The 25,146-nt window shown below is 41.3% G+C and overlaps 1 protein-coding gene across 1 annotated transcript in view; it reads left to right on the forward strand.

The window, feature by feature from the left end:
- RABGGTA (Rab geranylgeranyltransferase subunit alpha) overlaps positions 1 to 25,146 on the forward strand; it is a 1,248,770-nt gene that overhangs the window by 388,210 nt on the left and 835,414 nt on the right. The window contains exon 3 of the mRNA XM_044058049.1: positions 12,677 to 12,787. Within this exon, the coding sequence (XP_043913984.1) occupies positions 12,677 to 12,787 (111 nt within the window). The remainder of the gene's footprint in view (positions 1 to 12,676; positions 12,788 to 25,146) is intronic.

Here is a 25,146-nt window from a genome sequence, read left to right on the forward strand (position 1 = left end):
AAATGTTCGAGAAGTAACTTGAGTGTTGTTTTCTTGGAGCCAAATTATAGCCATGGCCTAAGCTGTTGGGTAGACAGCTTAATGGGTTAAGGGCAAGGCAGAATAGCAGCGGTGATAGTCACCCGGGAATATCCCCCTTTGAATTTTCATCCCTGGAATAATACTTTTTCCTTTATCATGACTTAATTGCAAAGTGGTCTGCCACTGTTTCATGGTCACTGTAATGTAATTGATCAGTGTAGAGTGTATCTTGCATTTTTTATCCATGAATGTGGGATACTATCAAATGCTTATTTGTAGTCAATCCATGCCATACTTAGATTCTTCCCCTTTTTACAGTTCTCCACTATGACTTTATTTAACAACAAATGATCCTTTGTTCCATATGACTTTCCTTTATTGCCCTTTTGGTCTGTTGTCATAATTGAGTTTTCTTCTAAATGACAGTAAACTCCGTTGGCATCAGTTCCAGGTGTATAGTTTATACTTTGTCAGAAGGCAAGTTATTGGCTTATAATTTTTAGGGTATCTTGCAGGTTCACTCTTAAGAAGGAACATTGTTTTTCCTGTTATCCAGATTGGTGTCTATTCGGGGTGTGCATATAGTTCTTACTCATGGCTAAATCTTCCTGCAAAGATGTTAATACTTTTAACCAGAAGTTGGGTACTGCCTCTGGGCCTGGTGTTTTCCAATTAGAGTTTTTTCTTAACTTTGTTTCAATCTCTGGCTGTTACTTCATCCCAGTTTATATCTTATACCTTATTTCTTTTACTTCCTGTATCCGTTTAGCATCTTTATGTTCCACAGGATCTTCATAGATACTTCTTCAAAATGTATCTATTTCTTCTTTTTTGGTGGTCTTTCATTTCCTTTTTCCTTGTTTCCCAATTCTCTATAAAACTTTCTTGGATCATCAGTAAATTGCTTACTTTGTACTTTTTCTTTATGTTTATCTACATATCTTCTAAGGTTTTCTGCCTGTGCCAAAATTTTTAGTTTATTTGTGATAGTGTATGATAGATCCTGATCTGTTCTTATACTGCGCATTGCTTTAATCGCGTCTATCTTTCCAAGTCTTTTAGTTGATCTGTTCCCTCTTCTGTACTCTTTTAACAGTGACACTTCTTGTCTTAATTGGTTTACAGTTTTCACTATTTGATACTTCCATGATGGTATTCGATTTCTCCCCTTCCTTTCCCTCACTACCCTGTGTTTTTGAGGTAGAACTGTATCAGTTATTAATTTAGCTGCACATTAATATATCCTTCTGTTATATCTCATGGGTCTCTGTGGACAGTCCTAATTACTTTGTTCATTTGTTTTATCAAACCTCTGACTTTTTGTATTTTATTGACCTGCAGTCTATTTCTTTCATTGATCTTAATATGTCTGTCTCTCTTAAATCAAGCAACTCTTCTCTTAGCTCGTTTTCTTCTAAACTGAGGGCACATTTTTTATTTTCCATTTCCTGTGGGCATTCTATAGAAAGTTCTATTGCATCTTCCAGTGGCGCATTATCTTCTATTTCATCCTGTGTCCTCTCTTGCTCTGTCATGTGGGAACTCACTGGCCTATCACTTCTCAACATGGACTACATCAGAGTTTCCACAGTTTCCTGTTCCTTCCCTTTCTGTCCAGCTTCAAGTGAATCTTTATACTGGCTTCCTGTGGAAGGCTCCAAAATATCTTCATATGGGACCTGACCAGTTGCTTCCCGTTCCAATGGTTTCTCCTTAATTTGGAGGGCCAATGTTTTATCCTGTTGTGGTGCTTTCTGAATTAGATTTTCTACACTGAATCCTTCACTTCGGAAGTACTCCATAACCTTAGTTTTTGTTTCTTTAACTTCCCCATTACTAATCTACTTTTCTTTTGTCTTCTTATTTTTTGTATTGTAAAGTTTTCCGTGATCGGATTCCTTTGTCTGTATTTCTCCTCACATATCTTTGGTGCTGCTCTTTTTGTTTCAGTTAGTTTTGCTTTCTCCTTTGCATAGATATTGTACCATATTATATCTTTTTCTTTCCCATGTCCATATTTCTTCTTCAGATGTCTCCTGATCTACCTGTTTCTCCTTACTTTGGGGACTTGTTCCATCATGCTGTGATGTAACCTGTGTTAGAGCCTCTACACCAAATCCTTCACTTTGCAGGCACTCTAACTTCGACTTCTAGGTTTTTTTAACTTCTACTTTACTAATCTTCTTTTCCACATTCCTTCTTTGTGATATATTCTTTTTGTTGTGAAAATTTCCATGTCTGGATGCCTTTGCTTGTATTTCTCTTTGAATGTCTTTGGGGCTGGCTTCTTTATGTTGATTAATTTGGCTTTTGCCTTTGCATAAATATTGCACCATATCAAATCTCTCTTATTCCCTTGTCCATATTTCTTTTTATACTTTTCAAAAATATGTAGGATTTGGTGTTTGTATTTTCGCACTTTCTCAGATGCTTCTTCCAAACAGATTAAAGTTTCTTGTTCTTTATACCTCTTTTCACAAATCTGTTGTATTATTGACCACAAATTTTTGTTTGAAGCTTCTGACACTTTTTCTTGTGGAAGTATTTTCCTTTCCTCTAAGTTCTCTCTTAATCTTTTTGTATATCTTGCGTCTAGAATATCTGGGCTTTTACATAGTAGTATCAATGCATAATTTCTTTCTTATCCTCAATAGTCTACTCTGTCATTTTTATGGCTCTTCTTTGGCCTATTAGTTTTTTTGTGATTTTTGTCGACTGTTACTTTCTTCTACAATGGGGGGGGGGCATCCTCCTCCTCCTCCTCCTCCTCCTCCTGGCCTGGCCCCATTGTAGGAATGTTTCCGTAATTTGAGGATTCTACACTCATTTTTTTCAGTCCTGGTACCAGTGCACCTACCAGGATTGGGCACTTTTTTATCCTGGGTCTTGTGTACCCAGCTATCTTTTTTAATTTATGACCTACTTCTGTCTATAATATATGCTATGTAAATACAGTCTATATATCAGTGTCTTCTTGGTGAGATTTTGTCACAAAACAGAGTCCACCTCATGAAGGTACTCACCAAAACTTGAGGATGAATTCAGTTTCAGCAATACTGCTCTCCTTTGCTTGCTGAGTTGCTGAATTTGGGCATGTGTGTGTCCTGTCCTGGGAGAATACATGTGACATATGGAGCATAGAAGAGCTAAAGGCTATGGTATACTGGCCATACATTGGGCTATCCCTGGCAGGAGATCCCTAAGGTGAAGAATACTGCAACAGTGAAGAGAAGGACCTCTATTTTTATAGTAAGATTTTACTCAACTGTACAGTTTAGTTGGTATTGTTTCTGACATTGGAAGCATCCTTACCTACCTCTCCCCCATCAAACTGTTACTCGTGAAAGGGCCTTGATGAGTACCAGAGGCCTGTAATTAGCTGACACTTGCAAACTGCACTAAGATTTATTTCTTATCTACTTTTTGATAGGTTTACTTTAGTATGGAATAACTTGGAGAAATAGAAAGGAGCAATTCACAGTGAGGCAAAGAGGAGGGGTTTGAACTGGGACAGATGGATTGTTTGAATGAAAGGCACCTTTGTCTATCAGTGCGAGTTTCCATTGTCCAGAGCATTACTGACTAAGTCTGTCGTTCTGGTATCTACATAACTTACATTTTGCTGAAGTCATTGAGAAGGTTGTCATTATCATTACAAACCCACAGGCATTGCTTTTTGTCTGGCTAAGTACTGCATAGAACAGTCATGTGATTATAGAGCTGTGGTGATGGAAATGCTAAGTGGGAATAAAAGTAATTGCTGGTACCTGGAATAAAGCCAGAAAGGCATGTGCTGCAACTTGTAGACAAGGATCAAGTGTGGTTTATTTTTTTTGACACCCGGAATAAAGAATTTTTGATTTTTTCCCCTGCAATTTGCCTCTACTGTCTGTAGACAAACATTTCAGCCCTGGTTAATCTCATTCATTCCCCATCATTAGGGGAGGTCATCAGGGGTTGTTGACATTTCTTCTTGTTTCTCTTCAACTCTAGTTTTCTCACACCTAACTTCTGGCTTAGAGTGGTATGAAGGGAACTGTCCATGGAGGGTGTCACCTCGCTTGCATAATAGGAGTGCCCTCCAAGTGGCCCTTCCCCCCTCCTCTGACAGCCTGACTAGTGGTCTCTCCTATCTCCACCAGGTAGATTGCATTGCCCATTGTGTCCCTGAGTATAGATGAACCCCTCCCACTCCCAGAGGAAGTGATCCGACCTCCCTTTTCACTGCTTCCAACTTCTTAGCTTCTGTTGTTCCTGGACCATTTCATGAGCTCTAGTTGTGTGGGTCGCAGTCAGGGCTCCATCTGTGTGCATCAAAGAATCTGACAAGGAATTTCTGATTGCAAAAACACCATTGTAAATAAAGAATTCAGCAAAACTGGCATGCATGTTGACTCAGGGACTCAGAGGAGTTTGTAATAGTGAGTGGATGATAATGACAGGAGGGGTGAACACACAGCCGCTCAGTTGCTAACTGCAGTAGCATGATGATGAGCATGATGGACTGCTGGTTTTCAGTCTGTTCATTAGTTCAGTCTTACATGGTACATCATTCTCCCACTTAGTACCCCTCTGCTTGATTTCTAACTCATTTCCTCAGTTTGTCTTAATTAGTCTTTTGCTGTCTCATCCTATTCCTTATTCCCAGTTGCCTTTACAGCTGCTGACAATACCTGGAATTATTACCCTTCTTTTGTAAGGAAAAGAAATCCCTCTCTCACACAGCTCTGAGATAACACTAATATGTGTAGGCCCTTGTATATTCAAGGAAATGTCAGCCAACAGGGAAAGGTTAGGCTGTGTGCATGTGCTTCCATAATGTGACCTGACTTTTTATGGGGCAGGTAAATGTGGGTTTTATTGTAAAGTAATTCAGTAGACTGTGGCTTGACAACTGTTTTTATGTTGCGAGGGTATACATCTCTCTGAACTGTTTTGTGTGCGTCTTTCTCTGTGCACATGACACATTTCCTTCTGTGGCTGGTTACCATGCACTCAGAAGTCTATAACCTACCTTTTATTATTTATCCATTTTAGGAAAGGCCCAGATTTGTGCCAAACTGTTAATTAATGATACCACATATACTGAGCCTGTGGACATAGCTAACCTGCTGGCCAACAGGTTCTGTGAAAACTGCACTCCCCTGTCCCTGACACATGTACCCCATGACATCTCTACCACCTGTCCCCCTATCTTGTATCTCTAAAGATCAGGTTGTAAATCCCCTCTCTAAGGCCAGAAACATGGCATCTGTGTGACCTGATAACATCCCAGGCTCCATGCTACATGGGCTCCAACACAATTGGCAACACCATTGAGTACTCTTTTCAGTCATAGTCTTAAGTATGGGCTTCGTCACAGTTAAATGGAAAATGGCCACTGTTATTCCCTTGCACAAAGGTGGTGCGTCCACTGGCCCCAGAAAGTATAGACCTGATGTTCATCGTGCATACTGCTGCAGTTATAACAGATGGGTTATCCTGCCGTCAGGCGGGTCCTCGGTCGGCCGAATTCCAAAGTCTAGGTCCGGCGTTGGTTGTTGTCGCTTCCTCCCTGACGTCAGTGCGGCAGGGGTATAAAAGAGGCAGCCGACGCCATTTTCTTCAGTCTTTCTTGCCACACGGTGCCCGAAGCAGAAGCAGTTCGCAAGTGCCGGTCGGCCAGCTCCTGAGATTTACAAAAGTATTTCAGCCGAAGTCTTCTTGAAAGCTAAGTACCCGTTGAAACTTTTCTTGCCTCAGACCGATGTCAGACAAAGTTAATAATTGCATTTCATGCGGGAAGCAAATACCGCATAAGGATTTCCACTCTTACTGTATACCTTGCTTAGGCCCAGACCACGATGTCTCGGCTTGCCGTTTTTGTGCTAGATTCAACAAACGCACTATTAAGCGTCGGGCGGAGTTCGCCCTTCACTTTTTTGGCAAAAAATCTAATTATATTATGTCGTCGGATACTCCAACTCCAGTTTTGAGCAAAAAACGCAAAGATAAGGACCGACATACGAGGTCCGCACCACCTACTGATACCACGCTAAGGCCGACTAACGGTTCTCCGGTACTCAGCGAGGTGCCTACGCAGCCCCTGAGTACCGATGACAATGCATTACCGGTGTCTTCAGTACCCGAGGTCGCAGGCTCCTCGGCCCCCATTCTTACTACAGATACCGACGCCACTCCTGGCGGGGAAACTCAGAATTTAGACAGGCCTGCCATTTCTCAAGGGGTCTTCAGGCCTTCCTCCTTCTCTATTAAAGCCTTCACTAAATCTAAAACAGCCATGAAAACCAAAAACAGGTTCCTCAGACACCCTGTCAAGGCACCATGCCTAAAAACAGATGCTTAAAATGGCTGAGGATTTGATTACTCTTATCAGGGGTTCTCAACCCCCCTCTGACAAAAGGCCCAGATTAGAGAAAGACTACCCTTCCTCAGATCAAGCTTCTATTACCTCAGAACTATCTGAGGACCAGGATTGTGCCTATTCTCCATTCGAAGACTCTGATGCAGAGGAGTCTATTCCCTCGGTCTCCCCCCCATGAGGACTTCTCTTTTGGGGAAACCCTGCAAACATTGAGGGAACACTTTCACTGGGAAGGCCAAGATTACTCAGATTCCAAGAAAAGGCTCAGGGAATTTCTTCTGCTCCCCCAGCATAGGCCTCTGGCTATCCCTCCTGTTTTAGATATATTGGATGATGTGTACACAGAAGCCAGCCTTACTCCTGATTCTTTGCCTCCGGCTCCTATTAAACCAGACAGTTATTACCGGGTTCCTGATTTCTCACCAGTTCCTATATAAAAGCCATACTGCTGACCCAGAAACTATTTCACAGGATCCCAAGGGAATTAAGGCCTCTACTGCTAAAAACGCATTACCTTCAGAGAGAGATTCGAGATCTTTAGAAAGGTGGGGGAAAGGTGTACACCTCGCCACTTTAACCATGAGGGCATTAAACTGTCAGTTCCATATGTTAAAGTATCAACAGTTTTGATATCTCAGCTGAAAACAAGATGACACAACCAGAACAACCAGATTTAAAAGAGTTGCAGGATTTGTTGCATGGTGCAGAGCAAGTGGGTAAACATACCTTGCAGTGTGGTTTTGATGCTTTAGAGGCCTCATGTAGAGCTGCTGTTACGGGGTCTGTTATACGTAGGCATGCTTGGCTCAAAGAGCAAACCTTACCATATCATGTCAAAGCTAAATTATTAGATGCACCTCTTCAAAAAGATGTATTGTTTGGTGTTAAAGCAGAGGAGGTGCTAAAGAAAATGGAGGAAAAAGCGAAATCAATGCAAACAGTAAATGATTTCCTGCAGGTACAGCCTCCACGTTTCAGCAGAAACTGGCCTTCAAAAAATTGGTCCTTTCCAGCCACGGACAGACCTCAAAGGGGCAGATACAGGCATCCAAGGGGTAGAGGGCAACCTCAAGGATCTTTCAGAGCCAGACAGTGGCAAGCATCAACCCCAAGAGGTGGAGAAGATAGATCACAGTCTTTTAGAAAACAGACACAATGACTTCCCCCTACACCTGCCAAGCAAAGCTTTAATGGCAGCACCTTTGGGCGGAAAACTGACATTATTCTCAAAAAATTGGTATATTGTTACAAAAGACAAATGGATTCTGGACATTATAGACAGAGGCTACAGGTTCCACTTTCACACCCTTCCAAAAATGAGAGGCATGCCAAACCTGCCACAAAATCAAAGGGCAGAGGCACAAAAACAAATTTCAGCTCTCATGGACATGAAAGCAATTCAAGAGGTACCTGCAAAAGAACAAGGTCAAGGGTTTTATTCCAGACTATTCCTGGTACCAAGGAAAGACAAAGATTGGAGACCTATCTTAGACCTATCCATCCTAAACACGTATCTGCAGGTGCCAAAATTCAAGATGCTCACATTACAGCAGCTTCTTCCCATGCTGGGCAAGGAGTCATGGCTGGTAACATTGGACCTCAAGGAGGCATACCTGCATGTCCCTATCAGACAAGATTGCAGAAGATACCTCAGATTTCTTGCAGGTTCAACCCATTACCAATTCTCTGCATTGCCCTTTGGCTTATCTGCTGCGCCCAGAGTTTTTACGAAATGCCTGGCATCAGTAATCGCCTTCTGCAGACTACAAGGGATACAAATGTTACCCATATCTGGACGACTGCCTGATCCAAGCGGACAGCAAGGACATACTACTGCAGCACCTGGCGTTTGTAATAAAACTGTTGAACTTCCTGGGATACACAGTCAACAAAAAGAAATCAAAACTAATACCCTCTCAACAAATAATTTTCCCGGGTGCCAGCTTGGATACAACCACCCAGATGGCCTACCTCACGCCAGACAAGCAAGGGCAACTGTCTCAATACTTCAGAAAAATGGCAACTTACACCAGGCTAACTGCAAGGAAAGTCCTGCAGGCTCTGGGATTCATGGCATCTTGCATCCTACTAATCCCATGTGCAAAGCTGCATATGAGGAAACTTCAATGGTACCTAAAAAACTTATGATCTCAACACAGCCACAGCTTGGAAGCAATTATACCACTCATTCCATGCCTTCAAAAGGAATTTATGTGGTGGGCTCAAGCTTGCCAAAGAAACACAGGTCCTCCTTTCTGTGTACCTCAAGCAACTCAAATCATCACAACAGACACCTCAGACTACGCCTGGGGAGCACACATGACAGATCAGTGCATTCAGGGAAAATGGGCACGAAAAGAGAAGCTGCTTCACATCAACCAAAAGGAAATGCTAGCCGTGCAAAAGGCTATTATGACCTTCAAAGACCTACTGCATCCAGGCCAGCTATTGATAAGGACAGACAACACCACAGTGATGTGGTACATAAACAAACAGGGGGGAACTCATTCATACCCCCTGTGCAGGCAAGCCATGACCCTATGGAACACAGCACTGGAATTGAAAATTCAACTACAGGCACAATTCCTGCCAGGGAAGGAAAACACACTGGCAGACAACCTAAGCAGAAATATGACAGATCCACACGAATGGAAGTTGCATCCTCAAATTTTCACAAAGATAACTCAGGCATGGGGACAGCCAGACATAGATCTCTTTGCTACCCACAGAAATTGCCAGTTGAAAAAATTTTGTTCAAGGACCTATCATCCACAGGCCTGCAAAGTGGACGCACTTTCCTTCAATTGGGCAACATTGACAGTCTATGCCTTCCCGCCTCTTCCTCTGCTGCCCAAAGTTCTATTAAAAGCCAGAGCAGAGAGGCCGAAAATTATTCTCATTGCTCCAGACTGGCCAAGACAACACTGGTATCCGCTCCTGAAGAGCCTGACACATTCCCCACCATGGATCCTACCTCTAGTCCCTCTTCTGTTGTCCCAGCACAACTACAAAACTCTAAATCTAGCTGCATGGAGAATTCCTTGATTTCCCAACAGTTTCTCCTCTCCAAGGAGGTGCAGGATGTCATCTTGGAGGCCAGAAGACCTTCTACTAGAAAGGCCTACTCCGCCAAATGGAAACGATTTGTGCATGGAATCAAAAGAAGGGACAGAATCCTTGGGTAATAAATATACCTCAAACTTTGCAGTACCTAGCTGAGATGTTAAACAATGGACTTTCCTTCCCCTCCATCAAGATCCATGCTTCAGCCATTTCTGCACAATACAACACAGATCCTCCTTTATTCTCTCATCCTCTCTTAAGGCAGTTCCTCAGAGGGGCAAAGAATATAAAACCCCCAAGGAAACTACCAGTCCCTGCTTGGGACCTCAACTTCGTATTGGAAAAGCTGACCCTTCCTCCCTTCGAGCCAGCTTCTTCATCAGAGTTACAGTACTTGTCATGGAAAACAACCTTTCTTCTGGCTATCACCTCAGCTCGCAGGGTTTCGGAGCTACAGGCCCTCATCGCTGTGCAACCATTCATCATTTTCCATCAGGATAGAGTTTCCTTACGAACCAACCCTACCTTTATGCCAAAGGTAGTATCCAGTGTAGCTTTGAATCAGACTACCCACTTACCTACCTTTTATCCTAATCCACAAAACAAAGGGGAAAGACTACTACATTTCTTGGATATTCACAGACAACTTCGTTATTATTTGGACAGGACAAAGCCATTCAGGAAATCTGAGCAACTCTTTGTGTCCTATGCTGCAGGTGCTCAAGGAAAGGCTATTTCCAAACAGACAATTTCAAAATGGATAGCCCACTGCATATGCTTTTGTTACTCATTTCATGGAAAAACTGTGCCTGCATGCATCCGATCCCACTCCACCAGAGCCACAGCTACCTTTGCAGCCTACCTCAGGGGGGCCCCCTACCAAGGATATTTTGGAAACAGCCACCTGGAGTTCAGTGCACACTTTCTCCAAGCAGTATCACCTCCCGCTATACTCTAAATCTAGAGCGGGCTTTGCCACAGCAGTCCTGCAGGGCATTCTAGCCCCTCCTAGTTCCACTTAGTGCCTACCACCCTTACTTAGCTTTGGGATTCTTCCCATCTGTTATGACTGCAGCTGTATACACGATGAACATAGTACAGTTTTGTACCTACCATAAATGTAGATGTTCGAGTGCTCATACAGCTGCAGTCCAGGTTTCCTCCTCCAACCCCTCTTAGGACAGGCCTTATGACAAACCCTTTTCATATAACCTTTTGGGGTATTCTTTTATGGTGTATTTGCTTGCAACTACTGTTTTTGATTTATCAACATTGCATTTTTGCATAACATTGTTTGCCTTCCTTCTGGGGGCACCTGACATCAGGGGCAAGAAAAACTGAAGAAAATGGTGTCGGCTGCCTCTTTTATACCCCTGCCGCACTGACGTCAGGGAGGAAGCAACGACAACCGACGCCGGACCTAGACTTTGGAATTCGGCCGACTGAGGACCCGCCTGACGGCAGGATAACCCATCTGTTATGACTGCAGCTGTATGAGCACTCTAACATCTACATTTATGGTAGGTACAAAACTGTACTTTAGCCTGACTAGGCTTATTTGCAAGGCCATGGAGTGAATCATCATGGACCTGATCAACAAAGATGTAGGTAATCTCCAAACAATTATCCTACTCAGTTTTGATTTGTCAGAGGGAGATCATGCCTGGTAAACCTGTTCGACTTCGAGATAGTCACCAAGGCTGTAGATGAGGGGAACTCTTATCCATACAGCCTACCTAGACTTTGCCAAGGCTTTTGACACTATCCCCCACTCAGGGATCATTGACAAACTCACCCAGCTAAGTATCAGCCCTTATATCATTAGATGAGTCACTAACTGGCTCACTGATAGAACAGATATAGTCAAAATAGGGGAGTCCACCTCCAACAGCAGACCGGTAACCAGTGATGTTCTACAGGGATCAGTCCTGGGACCTCTACTGTTTGGAATCTATTTCTCTGAAATACAAGCAAAAACTAAAGGTCTGTGGCTGACAAAGTTTACTAAAGACTGCACACTGAGAGTAGTTCTAGAATCTTCAAATGGCGTCAGCATCCTACAAGCGGGTCTTACACAAACAAATTATTGGTGCCAACGTCATGGCCTTAAACTCGATGCAAAAAATGAATTTTCATCCCTTTTGGTAAGAGTGATGTTCCTGCTAACTATCACATGCAGTCACTGGTGAGAGACCTGGGCACACAGGTTGACAGCAATCTTATCTTTGATCAGTGGTAAGAAGGGCATTCTGTATTGCTCATCTCATAAGTAAGGGCATCGCCTCCAGAAAAAAAAGGTTATAACCTCCCTGTACTCTTCCATCATCAGGCCATTAATTGAGTACAAAGCCCCTTTTGGTTTGAACTTTCCAAGCACCTGCAGCAATTGGAGAAACCACAAAGGTTTCTTACAAGGAAAATTCAAGGTCTTCAGCATCTCTTCTATGTGGATTGTCTGAAATCACTGTCAGTTTATTCTGTTACATACAGACTACTCAAAGGCAATCTCTGCCTTGCATATAAGGTAATCTCTGACCCTGCTTTATTGGAAATTCTGCATATTCACAGGTCAAATGGTACATGAGGTCACTCACTCTGAAGACCTTAACCTGGTATTTGACATTATTAGAACCTACTGGAGGGATAGATTTTTCTCCCAGAGGTTACCGCACCTTTGGAACAGACTCCCACTTCATGTCAAACAGAGCATCTCATTGCCCCTCTTCAAACATATTCTGGATGTTTGGATGAGTAACCGTAAATTCACCCCGGGGGTTCCACCTTTGTCCCTCTTGGACATAGGCATTAGGTGCTGATTGTGAAAATAAGGGTAGAACTTGGCTATGCGTGTAAGGGCCTTAGGGCCATTAGCTTAGTAATTTCCTGTGATTATGTACCCTTTAACATGGATATGTGATGACCATTTCCTGTTTGCTCACTTGTCCTTTATTGCATTTGAGACCATTCTGATTTTCTCCCTGTATTGAGAAAAGAATATTTGTTTCATGAATTAATATTGATCATTTTATGACACTGCTTTCTATTATCTCTAATGTCTGTTACTTTGTCCACTGCTTGAAATGTTTTTTTTTTGCCTTATGCCAAGTTTAATTTCAACTTTTAACTAATTTTGCTTTGTGCCCAGGTTATAATTGAAAGTGACCCTTAGACCAAGCACTTACTTTGCTGTCAAACAGTTAAATTTAAAAGTGGATTATTTTGTTTCAGCACGGTAGAATTAAAGTGAAGTCAACAGAAGAACAGAAGGAGCAGAAAGCAAAAGAACGTGCCAAAAAATTGCAGTTTTACCAGGCGACAACAGCTGCTATATCAGAAAAGGTAAGACTAGGTTCCAAGTTTTGTATTAATGTATGGAGTGCTGTATTTGTTTACTGTTTTTTTCTTTGCTAGTTTGTTGGTGACATGACACATAGGAGAAGGGATGCTTCTTACATATGCACAGCAGGCCTACCAAATACTGTCATGGCTGAATTTCCTACCAGCAGGCACTGTTCCTGAAATGTTTGAGAAAGCCTAGTCTATTGTTCTAAGCATTTGCTGTAAACATCTTCATCTTGGCGGCTTCCATGCCTAACTTTGGTGTCATCGAACCACAGCAGTAAGGAGAAATTCCCCCTTGCATTGACCCTTTTTGAATAAATTGCAGTTTGATAAATTGAAAACTGATTCATACATGATTTTTGACCAAAAAGCCTGTTTCAGATTTGATACAGTTCACATAAGATGAAACTGTTTTATGTAAACAAGTAATTATTAACCATTTACATTATTGCGTTACCTTATCCTCGCTACAAAAGTGTGGCAGTATGTAAGGATAATGTAACGCAGTGATGTATATAGTTATTATACAACTGCCCCCCATTAATATTCAAAAACGTGCATGCTGATTGGCCAGCATGCACATTGTAAATCCGAGTTATAGTAATGGAAAAAGGTCTGGTCGCCTGGACTTTTTCCATTATTATAACTCTTTTTTCACACTGTTTCGCTATGTTAAACGAGTTTGACATAGCAAGCAACGGAGATTCTCCGTTGCTTTTTTTAAAGCTGTCTCGCTATGTTAAACTCCTTTAACATAGCGAGACAGTTTGTAAAAAGCAACGGAGATCTTGCTTTTCTCTGCTGCTTTTTTCAAAACTGTCTCGCTATGTTAAATGGGTTTACATACCGAGACAGCTTTAAAAAAAGCAACAGAGATTCTCCGTTGCTCTTTTTAAAGATGTCTCGCTATGTTAAACCCATTTAACATAGCAAAAACAGTTTGTAAAAAGCAACGGAGATCTTGCTTTCTCCGTTGCTTTTGCCCACAGTTCTGATGTACTGCGTAGGCATACGCATGCGCAGTACATCAGAACTGCCGCAGAATACCAGACAGCTGCGGAAGGGCAGCAAGGAGGCATTATACAATGCCATTATTTAAGAAAAGTAATATTTTTTTCTTAAATAATGTCATTGTATAATAGCAATAACCCACTTCTGGGTGTGGGTAATGCTGGATTTATCCACGGTTGGCTTTGTTTGGCCACTCTGGCTTCGCCCTCGTGACCAAACCACGCCAATCGTGGGTAAATCCAGCATTACCCACACCCAGGCGTGTGTTATTGCTATAATAATTACTTGTTTACATAAGCTGAAACTGCTTTATGTAAGTAAGTAATTATTAACTATTTGCATCATTACTTTACATTATCCTTACACATCGCCAAACTTTTGTAGCAAGGATGCTGCACTGTTGTGTTAAAATGTTGTTTATTTGCCACATCTCTGAACCAAGCAAAGTTCACATCACAGCATTTTGTAGGTGTTCTTGTTAATCAGCAGCATTTCCAAAGTGAGATTTGGACTTCTAAAGTGAATCATGCTCATTGCCTTAGATCTTTATAAAACATTTTACAAGTTTATGAAGTTTTCAAACAAATGCATCTGGGACTCCAGGAATATGCCTGATTGCTGACAGCTGATGTATTTCTGTACATCTCATTGTGCTCTAGTGCACAGCAATGTAAACTAATTTTAGTGCAAGCATTTAGAAGTATGTTTATACCTTTTCTGGTTTCATTTACATTTTGAGATACACGAATTGTTAAAATACCTTCCAATAAGACCTGTAATAAAAAAAAAAATGCAAGCCTTTTTTCAGCATTCCTAGATTAATTCTAGCCGTGAGAACTACGGGTCTTCATCAGAAGCAAGAACATGAACTTCGTGGATCCCATTAGTTAATTCCATTAATGTGCAGCTGGAGACTGTGGTTGTTTGCATACTTTAACAGTCATGAAAATGAAAGCAACACTTTTTTTGCCTACAATTAGAGAAAAATGACATCATGTTGTTGAAGTGGCAGGGAGTTCTTTTGGGTCACTGGCAGCCAGGATTGCCGGATGTCCCTATTTGAGCAGGACTGTCCCGAGATCAGCAGCCCAATCCCAAGTCCTGCACTGCCTTTTAAAATTCTGGCGAAACAGGCTCTGCTGTGTGGTTTTTGATTGGCTCATGTACTAGCATACAAGCTAATTCAAAAATCGCAAAGTGGAGCCACTTCTGTTTAATGTGGAAGTGTCCGTGCGAAAGACCTTTTTTTTGGTATTCATTAAGCGTGAAAGACCTTTTTTTTTTTGGTCACTACCTGTCCAAGTAGAAATTTGGCAGCCCAAGTTCAGGAAAAGACTGAGAGGTCTATTTCCTGAGGAGTTGGGTTCTCGCCTGGTAAAGGGTCTTGTCTAGGTCTTATACCCTAGGAAGCTGACCTCTTTGCCTTGCCTTTTGTATGCCTTTGTGTCTTGGTGATGAGATTCTGAAGTTATCATTAAACAAGGTTAATATAGACACCTGGCTTTGCGACACAAAGACATGAGGCCATGATTATAATCCAGACATTCAGAGATCAGTTAGCATGATCTAGAGAAGTGAAACCAAGACTGTATCTCTAACGAGTAATGATCATGACCACGGAAAGAGTCGGACAGGAGAGGGTGAGCGTGAACTGTTGACTTCAGCTTACACATCCTGGTGGCAGGGAGGTTTTCTAGCTTGCCGGATTGCTACCCCATAGTGCCTTTTTTAGGCAATGTCAAAACAAATTTTCCAATGTAGCAGAGTCTAATTGAGACAAACTCAAGGTCGTGCTGCTTAATGCTAGTTGTTTAAACATGAAACTGCACTCCCTGGAAACATTCCTGACCTTGGAGGATGCTGACGTCTGTGCAGTTACTGAGACATGGTTCAAGGCTCCTGAGAGCACCCTGGCCATGCAAGGCTACAATGCCTTCCATACGTTCAGACTTCAAAATGAGAGTGAAGGAACCAAAGGTGAAGGTGTGTCCATCTTCGTTAAAACCAAATACACTTCAAGACTGGCCAAACAGCATGACTCTCTCGAACTACTCCATGTCCAGTTAACTACTGGAAAAGTACTATACTACATCATTGCTTGCTATAGATCCCTCACCATGAACCATAAGCACACCGCCTACTCTATTTACATGTTTAAACTCCTCGCCATACAGCCCAACACCTTAGTCATGGGAAATTTCAACTATCCTTCCGTAGACTGGGGGGACATACATGAGCAGAACACACTCGGCCAGAGGTTCCTGGACTTTAATGTTCTGGACATAATACTTAATACTCACTAACATGGGGTGGGGGTCACTATACTTCCCCATGCGTGGTGCCCTCCCGGGTTAGGTCATACTGCAAATCAGTCTCATTTGAAGTAATTACTGAAACTGACACCCTCACAGGAAAAGAAGTTATAAAAAAAACATGGCCACAGCTAACTACAGCCCACTAAGCAATGGTATAGAAAGCTTCATACCAGCTGCAATTATAGACATCAGTGATCACTATGCAGAAGTGTATGCAAATACCCTGTATAAACACTTAAGCGACTGCATAAACTCTGCTTTACCTGACTAGATCAAAACCATGTCTTCATGGAAAAGTAAGCCACTGTGGTGGACTTCAAGTATAAATAAATTATATTACAAGAGGAAGAAACTGTTCAAAAGCAAGAGTGATATCACTCTGCAGAGGAAGAGTTCCCTCCTAAGCCTAAACAAGAAAATAGTAAATCTTGTAAAGTCTTCTAAAGCAAATTACAAAACTAAAATCGCATCCCTAGCCAAGGATAATCATAAGGTATTCTTCAACTACATCTGAAGTCTAAAAAGGAATGCCTGGCTATACACCATACTGGTTGTAGATGGGATCACTCGTACTAAACCGGAAGATATTGCCAACCTGCTAGCTGACAGATTCAGTGCAAACTTCACCCCTTATCCCCACGTACCATATCCCAAAGCATACCTGACACCAGCCCTCTGCCTAGTACCTCTAGAGAACAGGTCTCCTTTGTTCTTGCCAAGGCCAAAAACATGGCTTCAGTGAGACCAGATAATATCCCAGGTTGTTTACTAAACAATCTAAAACAAGACCTAGTGGACCCACTCGGTATTCTCTTTAATCATATCTTTAGAACTGGCTGTGTTTCTCCAGAATGGAGAACAGCAACAGTAATCCCCTGCAGAAAGGGGGGGGTCAATCAGTTGACCATGGGAGCTGCAGACACAAGTCTAACCAGCCTCATCTGCAAGGCCATGGTAAGAATTATCATGGACCTTATCAACAAGGGCATGGGTGACCTCCATATGCAACCCAGTTTGGCTTTAAGGGTAGATCATGCTTGTTAAATCTGGTAGACTTCTTTGAGAATGTGACCAAAGCCATGGACAATGGTGAGACGGTGCTCACAGTTCTCGACCTTGCCAAGGCTTTCGACACAATTCCCCACTCTAGCATCATTGAGAACTTCTCCCAGATAGGAATTAACCTATAAGTTACTAGATGGATAGCCAGTTGGCTCACCAGTAAAATGCACACTGTCAAAATTGATGACTCCCAACTCCACCAGTAGACCCGTCACCAGTGGAGTAGTACACGGGTCTTACTCTTTGTCCTGGACTTCTGAGAAATAGATGCCAAAGTAGACAGCCTTTGACTCACCAAGTCTGATGATGATTGCAAATTGGGAGCAATCATAGAGTCTCCCAGTAATGTCAGTATTTTAAGATGGGCTAACACAAATGATTGGTGCCAAAGCCATGGTCTAAAACTAAATGCAAAAAAAATGCATTATTCCCTTTGGCAAAATGGAATTCCCTACAAATTACAATATTGACAGCACCCCCCTGAGCTCCAGCCCAGTGGTGCGAGATCTGAACTTTGACCACCTGGTTTCCACAGTGATGAGGGAAGCCATCTATGTTGCACACCTCATAAGCAGGGGCATAGCATCCATGTCAACAGATGTTATAACCTCCACTGTAATTGACCCTCATCAGACCACTAGTAGAGTATAATGCACCGTTTTGCATGTGCCTCACCTGACACCTACAGGATCTGGAGAGACCTCAGAGGTTTCTCATTAAGAAAATACAGGGACTCCAAACAATAACCTACATGGACAAGGCTGAAAGCCCTTTCACTTTCGTTTGTAACTTATAGGCTGCGGAGTGGTGACTTGTGCCTGGCTTATAGGGCAATCTCCAACCCTGCCTTAATGGAAATGCTGCACATCCGCAAGTCACATGGCTCTAGAGTCCCTTGCTCTAGGGATCTCAACCTGGCTTGTGACATTAACAGTTCATGCTGGAGACTGCTATGTCTCCCCAGACTGCCACTTCTCTCGAATAGACTCCCTGTTCATGTAAAACAGAACTCATCGCTTACCCTCTTCAGACGCAACCTAGATAATTGGATGGGAGACCACAAATTTGCCCCTAGGGTGGCACCTATGTCCCTCATGGACAGGTGTAGTCTGTTTTGACCACAGACCTACTGTGTTCATAAATTCTTTCTGCGAACTAACCAAAAAAGAATAAATAGGGATACTTGGGATTAACATGGCTAGGCTTGTAAAGGCTCTAGAGCCACTAGCATAGTAACCTCCTTGAACATCTACTGGAGAAGAGGTTTCTAGCATGCAAAGTATAAGCTGAATTCATAGGGCATGTGCAGGGATGTGCAAGCCCTCGCATATGCAAGCAAGTGTGTCAGCTGCCAGGGAAGGGTTAGGTTGTTTGAACAAGTTGCAGTGAACAAGGACTAAAGCAACTGTTAATTTCATTTTATTTTTTTTTAAAGAAAAATGGAGAGGTGAACTCAGTTGTACTTAAGGAATATGTCAGTAATGGTTGGAAGGTAAATGTGAAAGAAGTATTGTTTTGTCTTTTCAGTAAACATGCAGCAAATTAATTGTATAAAAGTAATTTGAGAGAAAATGTAATTTTTTGTGAAGATTTGTTATACTGCTGAGCAGGCGAATCTTCTGTTGCTTGCAGATTTTTAAAGTAAATATCCCTTGTGGAGTGGAATTTGTCTGGATGGACTGAGATGACTAGATGCTTTCCAGTGTTCACTAGTTTTAGAACACCTGTCCCACATACTGTTCTGAGACCTTTTCCAAATCCAAAGTGCACTTAATGCGGCAGTTTAATTTTGCTTTGCTTCAGAAGTGGAGTGGAACAGTAGCTTAAACCTGAAATTAATTTATCCACGGGTATGTTCATCTAATGTTCAAATAGAGTGTCAATCTCTCAACTATCCATATTGAGGAACACTCTTATTTTCAAGCCTGATTTGCTCCTACATGATGTGCCTATTTTTGGAGGCCTGTCTTTGTTTTCAGACTTAATTTATCCCTTCACACAATTTTCTAAGTCCTCATTCATCACGTGTGATTTTTTGAAGCTGACCTGTACACAGAATACCATACTACATGACCAATGTGTACTAGTGGTGTCAGTAATTTAGAGAGTGAGGGTGTGCATTTTACATCTCCTTTATTCAGTAGTAGAAATGCATGATATTGTGTGATAGAAGTGTGCAATGCAGATTTTACAGTCTCTTTGATAATTTGCTTGTATTTTTCCATCATTTTTGTCATTCTCTGTTTTTTAAACGTGTTTCTAAGTAGTATACCACATTCCTACTAGAAGCAAGAGGAGTCTTGTGCTATTTGATATTCATATTTTGTGCTAATTAGATGTCCAGATTTTTGGCTGGATATACCTACTTTCCAAGGGCCTTTTTTTCCTGTTTTCAGTATCTACAGGATGAGAGGAATGCTTAGAAGTCAGAGGCAGATAAAATTCAATAAGCCTTCAGCTGCTGGTAGTCATGGTGATAGGGCCAGACATACTGTTATTATTATTTTTTACTATGTCTGTCTAAACCCATTTATTTTGTGTTTCATTATGCAAATGCATCGTTACTTTTATTTTTGATTCACAAAATGCATTACTTAGTTTTATATTGCAAGTAAAGTGTTGTATTCTGTTTTTAAATGCTTGTGGCTGGTGGTTTATTTAGCCCCTGACCATCACGTAAATGGCAATGAGTAGGGTTTCACAACCAGGTTCTCACAGGTCATGAAACACACACAAAACAAAAACAAAAAAACTCTGGCTGCTTTCAAGTGATGGCTCATCCCACGTGTGAATGGTGAATCAGTTGCAGAAGGGCTGATGATTAGCAGGTACTGTGGGAGAAAAAAATAAAAAAGACAGTACGTATTACATGCATAATGGATCATGGAGAAAAGGCCCCATTTATTATATGATAAAGAAAGCGTACCTCCTAACGCTAAAGTACAGCTATCAGTAACAAGTAAAAACAATATTCAAAATGAAACACTGTACAACAATGGCCAATGAAGTAGAGTTCTCTTGGAGAATAGGTAGTGTGGTTAAATGATATAAAACTTTTAAAGGTGCAACATATATAGCAAAAAAAACTGCATTCACAGCGTGAATATCTTATAAGTGCATTTAATTGAAGTACTGGAAATTTATGCAAGTTTTTTGCTATATATGTTGCACCTTTAAAAGTCTTATATCATTTAACCACACTACCTATTCTCCAAGAGTACTTTACTTCATTGGCCATTGTTGTACAGCGTTTCATTTTGAATACCATTTATTATATGGGACACTAATTCATTCTAATGATAGTTTCTCAACTAGTCTATAGAGAGACAGTAAGGTGTTCTGGAGTATAATGAGAGCCTTTAAAACAGTGAGGCATAAGGTATTCTCTGTGGTACCTGACAAAAGTGTAAGACCTTCTGTCAAGAGGAGATTGTTTTTGCTGCTGAGGTAATACAGACATGTTGGTCACTCTACAGAGAATCCAGGTGCTTGCAAAACATGAAACAGGGAAACTACTGCAGTCATGTCCAAACACTCACATAGACTTAAAATGGCAGAATGTGTTCAGATGAAGAGCAGCTTCCACCAGTAAAAACACTGTCTTACAGAGAGAATTTCAGCATTCACTATATTTATTTGAAGTTAAGGAATTTGCAAATTATAGGCTTTATACCTCTGATAGTATATATTAATCCACACTACCATTCTGTGTAACACACAATAGTGCATGATGCCACATATGAATGATATGTGCCAGTCTATCGGGTTACTATGCAGATCTTATCCATCTCTTTTGATGTCATTCTTAGGGTGCCAAGTTGCTGAGAATCAGCCATCTGCCTCACTGATTTTGTCAAAAGTTTCATTTAACTGCAAAGAAGAGATCATGCCCTCAATCACTTGTGCTTAGCAACACGTTAGGAAATGCTTCCTAAGTCAATTTGTTTTTGTTGTGGGGATAGTCCAAGCATGTGCATTTCACGTACCACTCTACTATTAATGTGTCTGAGGACATAGAGCCATGAAAAAGGAAAACATTCTTAGCTCTTTGTACAACTGATTTTTTCTCCCGGATCATACATTCTCAGTATTTATATAATTTTACTTTTTAATTCTAAGGCTGAGAGACAGTCATTGAATTCCGTCATCAGATAGTATCTTGGCAAGGTGGACTGCTTCCTTATGCAAGTTATCTTTCTTTTTAATATACCTTGATGCATACGTCTAATCCTCTAGGTTAATACATTTCATATTTTATGTAGTATTTTGTAGACTTGAATACAGCCCCTAGGTTAATGCACATCATTTAGTTTGATCAGCTGTAGTGCTTAAATTCATTCCAACAAGCTAATAAATGTACCATAATGCACTTTAGTCCACAGCACTATTCTGTTCAGTCATAAGAGCATTTGTTCTTCTAACATTTTTGTGTGTTTTTGCCCCTGCTTCTATCGATCATTAGCCCCCTCCCACCCATTCAGCCCATTCATTCTCTATCATTGGGGTGAAGGTTAACTGGGAGAGCTATCACATAGGTAGCCATCTGAGTGGTTTGGATTTTTCATGCCTTGCATTTCCTTGCACACACACTGCCCATAGGGGAAGGGGCATGTAGTGGGCTGATCATGCTGGCCTTTTTTCACTTCTGCACGGAGGTGTACCAACAAACAACTGTGCCCTCCCATCCTTGAAGACAGCTGGTGGCTTCCCCACTCTCCTCTGAAGTAATCTTACCACCCTGTCTGCTTACTGAGGGCCCATCCACTTCCCTCCCTTGGAGAGGCAAGTGAGCCACACCTCTTCACTACTCTCTCTCCCTGTTAGGCTTCTCACAGCTCTGTACCATGGAACCAGGCTCTTTATATTTCTTATATGTGATGTGGACAACTATATAAATTTATTTTGTTTTTTCCATATATAATCCTCTTAGCTGACCCTGTTCATCTTTTGTTGCTTGCATTTCAGATAATAAGAGAAGACAATTGCTTCAGTGTAACTAGTTTAGTTACTGTTTGTATAAATTCTTTGTGTGTGCAGTTTATCAGAACCTGACTTGGTCCCAGGATGTACGTTAGAAACCTGCTGTGAACACATATATGGAGTAAATGGTGCACATGCATAACTTAAATGTGGCTAGCATCAAATGTTGAACGTTTAAGTTTTGATAAAAATCCACCTTCGTTAAAGCCCCATGCATTAGGACTCTTTAACAGACAATTTCCCAAGCTGTCTGGAACCTTCACCTTCCCATCATGCACCATGTATGGCACACTTTTTCCAGTTCTTTGAAACACTAGAAATTAGCAGAAACAGTACCCAGGGTATCTTTTGTTGAAAATTACTAAGCTTAACTCCGATTAATATTTGAGTACTGTGATTACTTGTTAACTTTTGGTCATGAGCCTTACAGATTTTGTTAATTTTCCTTTCAGAAGGTAGTTTTTATAACTTTCACTGGTATTTGGTATAGCACTATTTCATCTTTTGACATCCAGATCTATGTTCAGGAATTGTGCATGTGGTCATGCTGTTATGCCCATCAAGACACACACACTTGTTTAATTTGTTAAGGCGAACTACAAAACGATGGAGACCTCATGAAAAAAATTAAAGCTTCGATTTCATTATTTGGTAAACCATCTGATCATCCCCAGTTTATTAACCAAATCACCTCTCTATCTCAATAGATAACTGATATAAAACTCCTTGCCAGTGTATATTTTTTAAACAGATACCCATTTCTTCCCCTCTACTATTATGGCCGATTTTTCCACTCCAAAAATTAACAAGGTTGCTTCAGAGATTATGGCAAATATTCCAGTAACTATTGATCAGCATCAGCTTCGGGTCAGATACACCCAGATCCTGACACTAATCAGTTTTGCTATTTATTCTGAAATGCTTACTGAAGCTGCTGTTATGGAGCAATGCAAAAAATATCAAGCCATCCTCCACTTATTCTTCTTTCTACCTGGAACCTTTTTGTTTACTATTGCTGGTGTGTGTGGCCCCCATGGTTACATTACTAGCATCTGTTTTTGTGCCGTTGGCACAGGCCATGAGAATGCCAATGTTTCTGTCTTTGTTGCTGGCATCTCTCTCCATCTGGTTCCAACCCTCCCATTGTCATTCTGTCAAACACTGGCTTTACAGATGCTGGTAATTTCTCTACAAGTGACCGTTGCTTTGACACCTGCCCTTTCTGTCATTGGTTCCACAAACATTATTTATGGCAACATTGGAACCAATGCTGTGGATATTTGGTATATTCTCAATGCTGGCTCCAATGATGATGCTTCATCCAGTGTTACCAACTTCGTTTCAGCCTCTAGCATCCTCTTATCAAATCAGAAACCTTCCCCAGCTAAAGCCTGTGTTGTGGTAGTCCCAAGCATTCGAGCGTACACTCTTCTGTCATGTCCTTAGCCAAAGTGTTCAGGTCTTTGGAGTCTTCTGAGACCCTCTCAAAAATATTTGAGGACTCTGACTAAGACAATGTATGCTTGGCTCTTTTTAAAAATCTTCAAGAAAGGAGTCTATAAGGAGGAAGGGAGAACTGTCCTCTACTTGCATAGTTTAGGGAATACCTGAAGTTAATACAGCCAGAGGGAGGTTGGTCTTTGGGCCCATTCCTTGCCCCAAAGAAGACTGCAGAAGTTCTTTATATTTGCCACATAGCCAACAGCGGTTCTTGCTTTTGGTGGATGTCTTGGACAATGGCACCAAAATTGTTTGGGAGAACTTAGACACATTAGCTGCTTTCCTAAAGCTTGATTGTGCTTTCTTGTCCCATAATGAGTGATCAGTTTAGGCAGAGACTCTCCAACCAGTTGCCCTTATATTTCTAGCAGCCTTGTGAAAGACTGAAAGCCATCAGACCTCAGCCTTCCATTCACTAAACAGATCACTAGGCAGAGAAAAGCACATTGCATATTTGAGAAATGTACATTCACTTCCATCTGTCTGTGGCTGTTTGTTCTGAGCTACTTAATACATATGATACATTTTCAAAAGGATCTCACCGATGAAGTGTGTCCTACATTGGATGTGGTACTGGATGGGCCATTTAAAGAAATAGTTGAAGACTCATGCCTATACCTCCTCAAGCAAGAACAGCCTTTTAGTCTATATTTTATAAGGTGCAACAGGAGCAAGATTCAGCGTTGCCTTGTTATTGCACTCCTACCTGCACGTTGTGAACTTTGCCAGTGGATCTTTCTTTTTTAGTACAGAAGTTCAGCATCATCTCAAAATTGTGGCAAAGATGGATAAGATCTTCACAGCTGTGGACATCAAGTTCCACTCTGCACAGCATTCTCGTAAAAGAAGGCAGAAGAGCTTGCACAACGTGTGTGGTTCAGGCATGAAATGGCATACAACTGCAGTTAAGATGGGAGTGTGAATCAGTCCTCTTGGTCTTGATTTTAGCAGATTAGATACAAAGTTTGGATTTATTGGCAGCTCCTAGGAGGCTATTACCAACAGCAATCCTAAGACATTGCCAAACTGCCTCACTCTAGAGGCCAAAGGCTTGGAAGATGATTCTCTGAGTTAGGTGGATTAGGGAAATAATATTCAGAGGGTATCCTGTCCTATTTCTTTCTTTTTTTCTTTCCATATTCCATTTTTATCCTTGACAGATGTCCCATCACATCAAAAGCAAGTGGGGAAAGAAGAGGTTAAGCCTAGTAAGTAAAGAAACAGCCAAGGGGTTTCACCACAGTAGTATGACTTGATTTTAATCCAGATTCTGTTTGATGCTGAAAAAGTCTCAGGATTGTATTGAGTCATGGAGTCTAAAAACCTTTATCCCCATAGGAAACATTTTGAACACACTTAGTGCAGTCCTTCCTTGTCTATGAGAATATTTTATTTAACATTTGTGTACTGGGAAAGTCCACCTGGGTTAGTGCCCATTTTCAGCAGAGACCCAGGGAGAAATGCTCCAGAGACAATTAGCAAATTACA

This window comes from Protopterus annectens, chromosome 16.part0 (genome assembly GCF_019279795.1).
Source record: "Protopterus annectens isolate FY-2018-M chromosome 16.part0, PAN1.0, whole genome shotgun sequence".
In the NCBI taxonomy this organism is placed as follows: Eukaryota; Metazoa; Chordata; order Ceratodontiformes; family Protopteridae; genus Protopterus; species Protopterus annectens.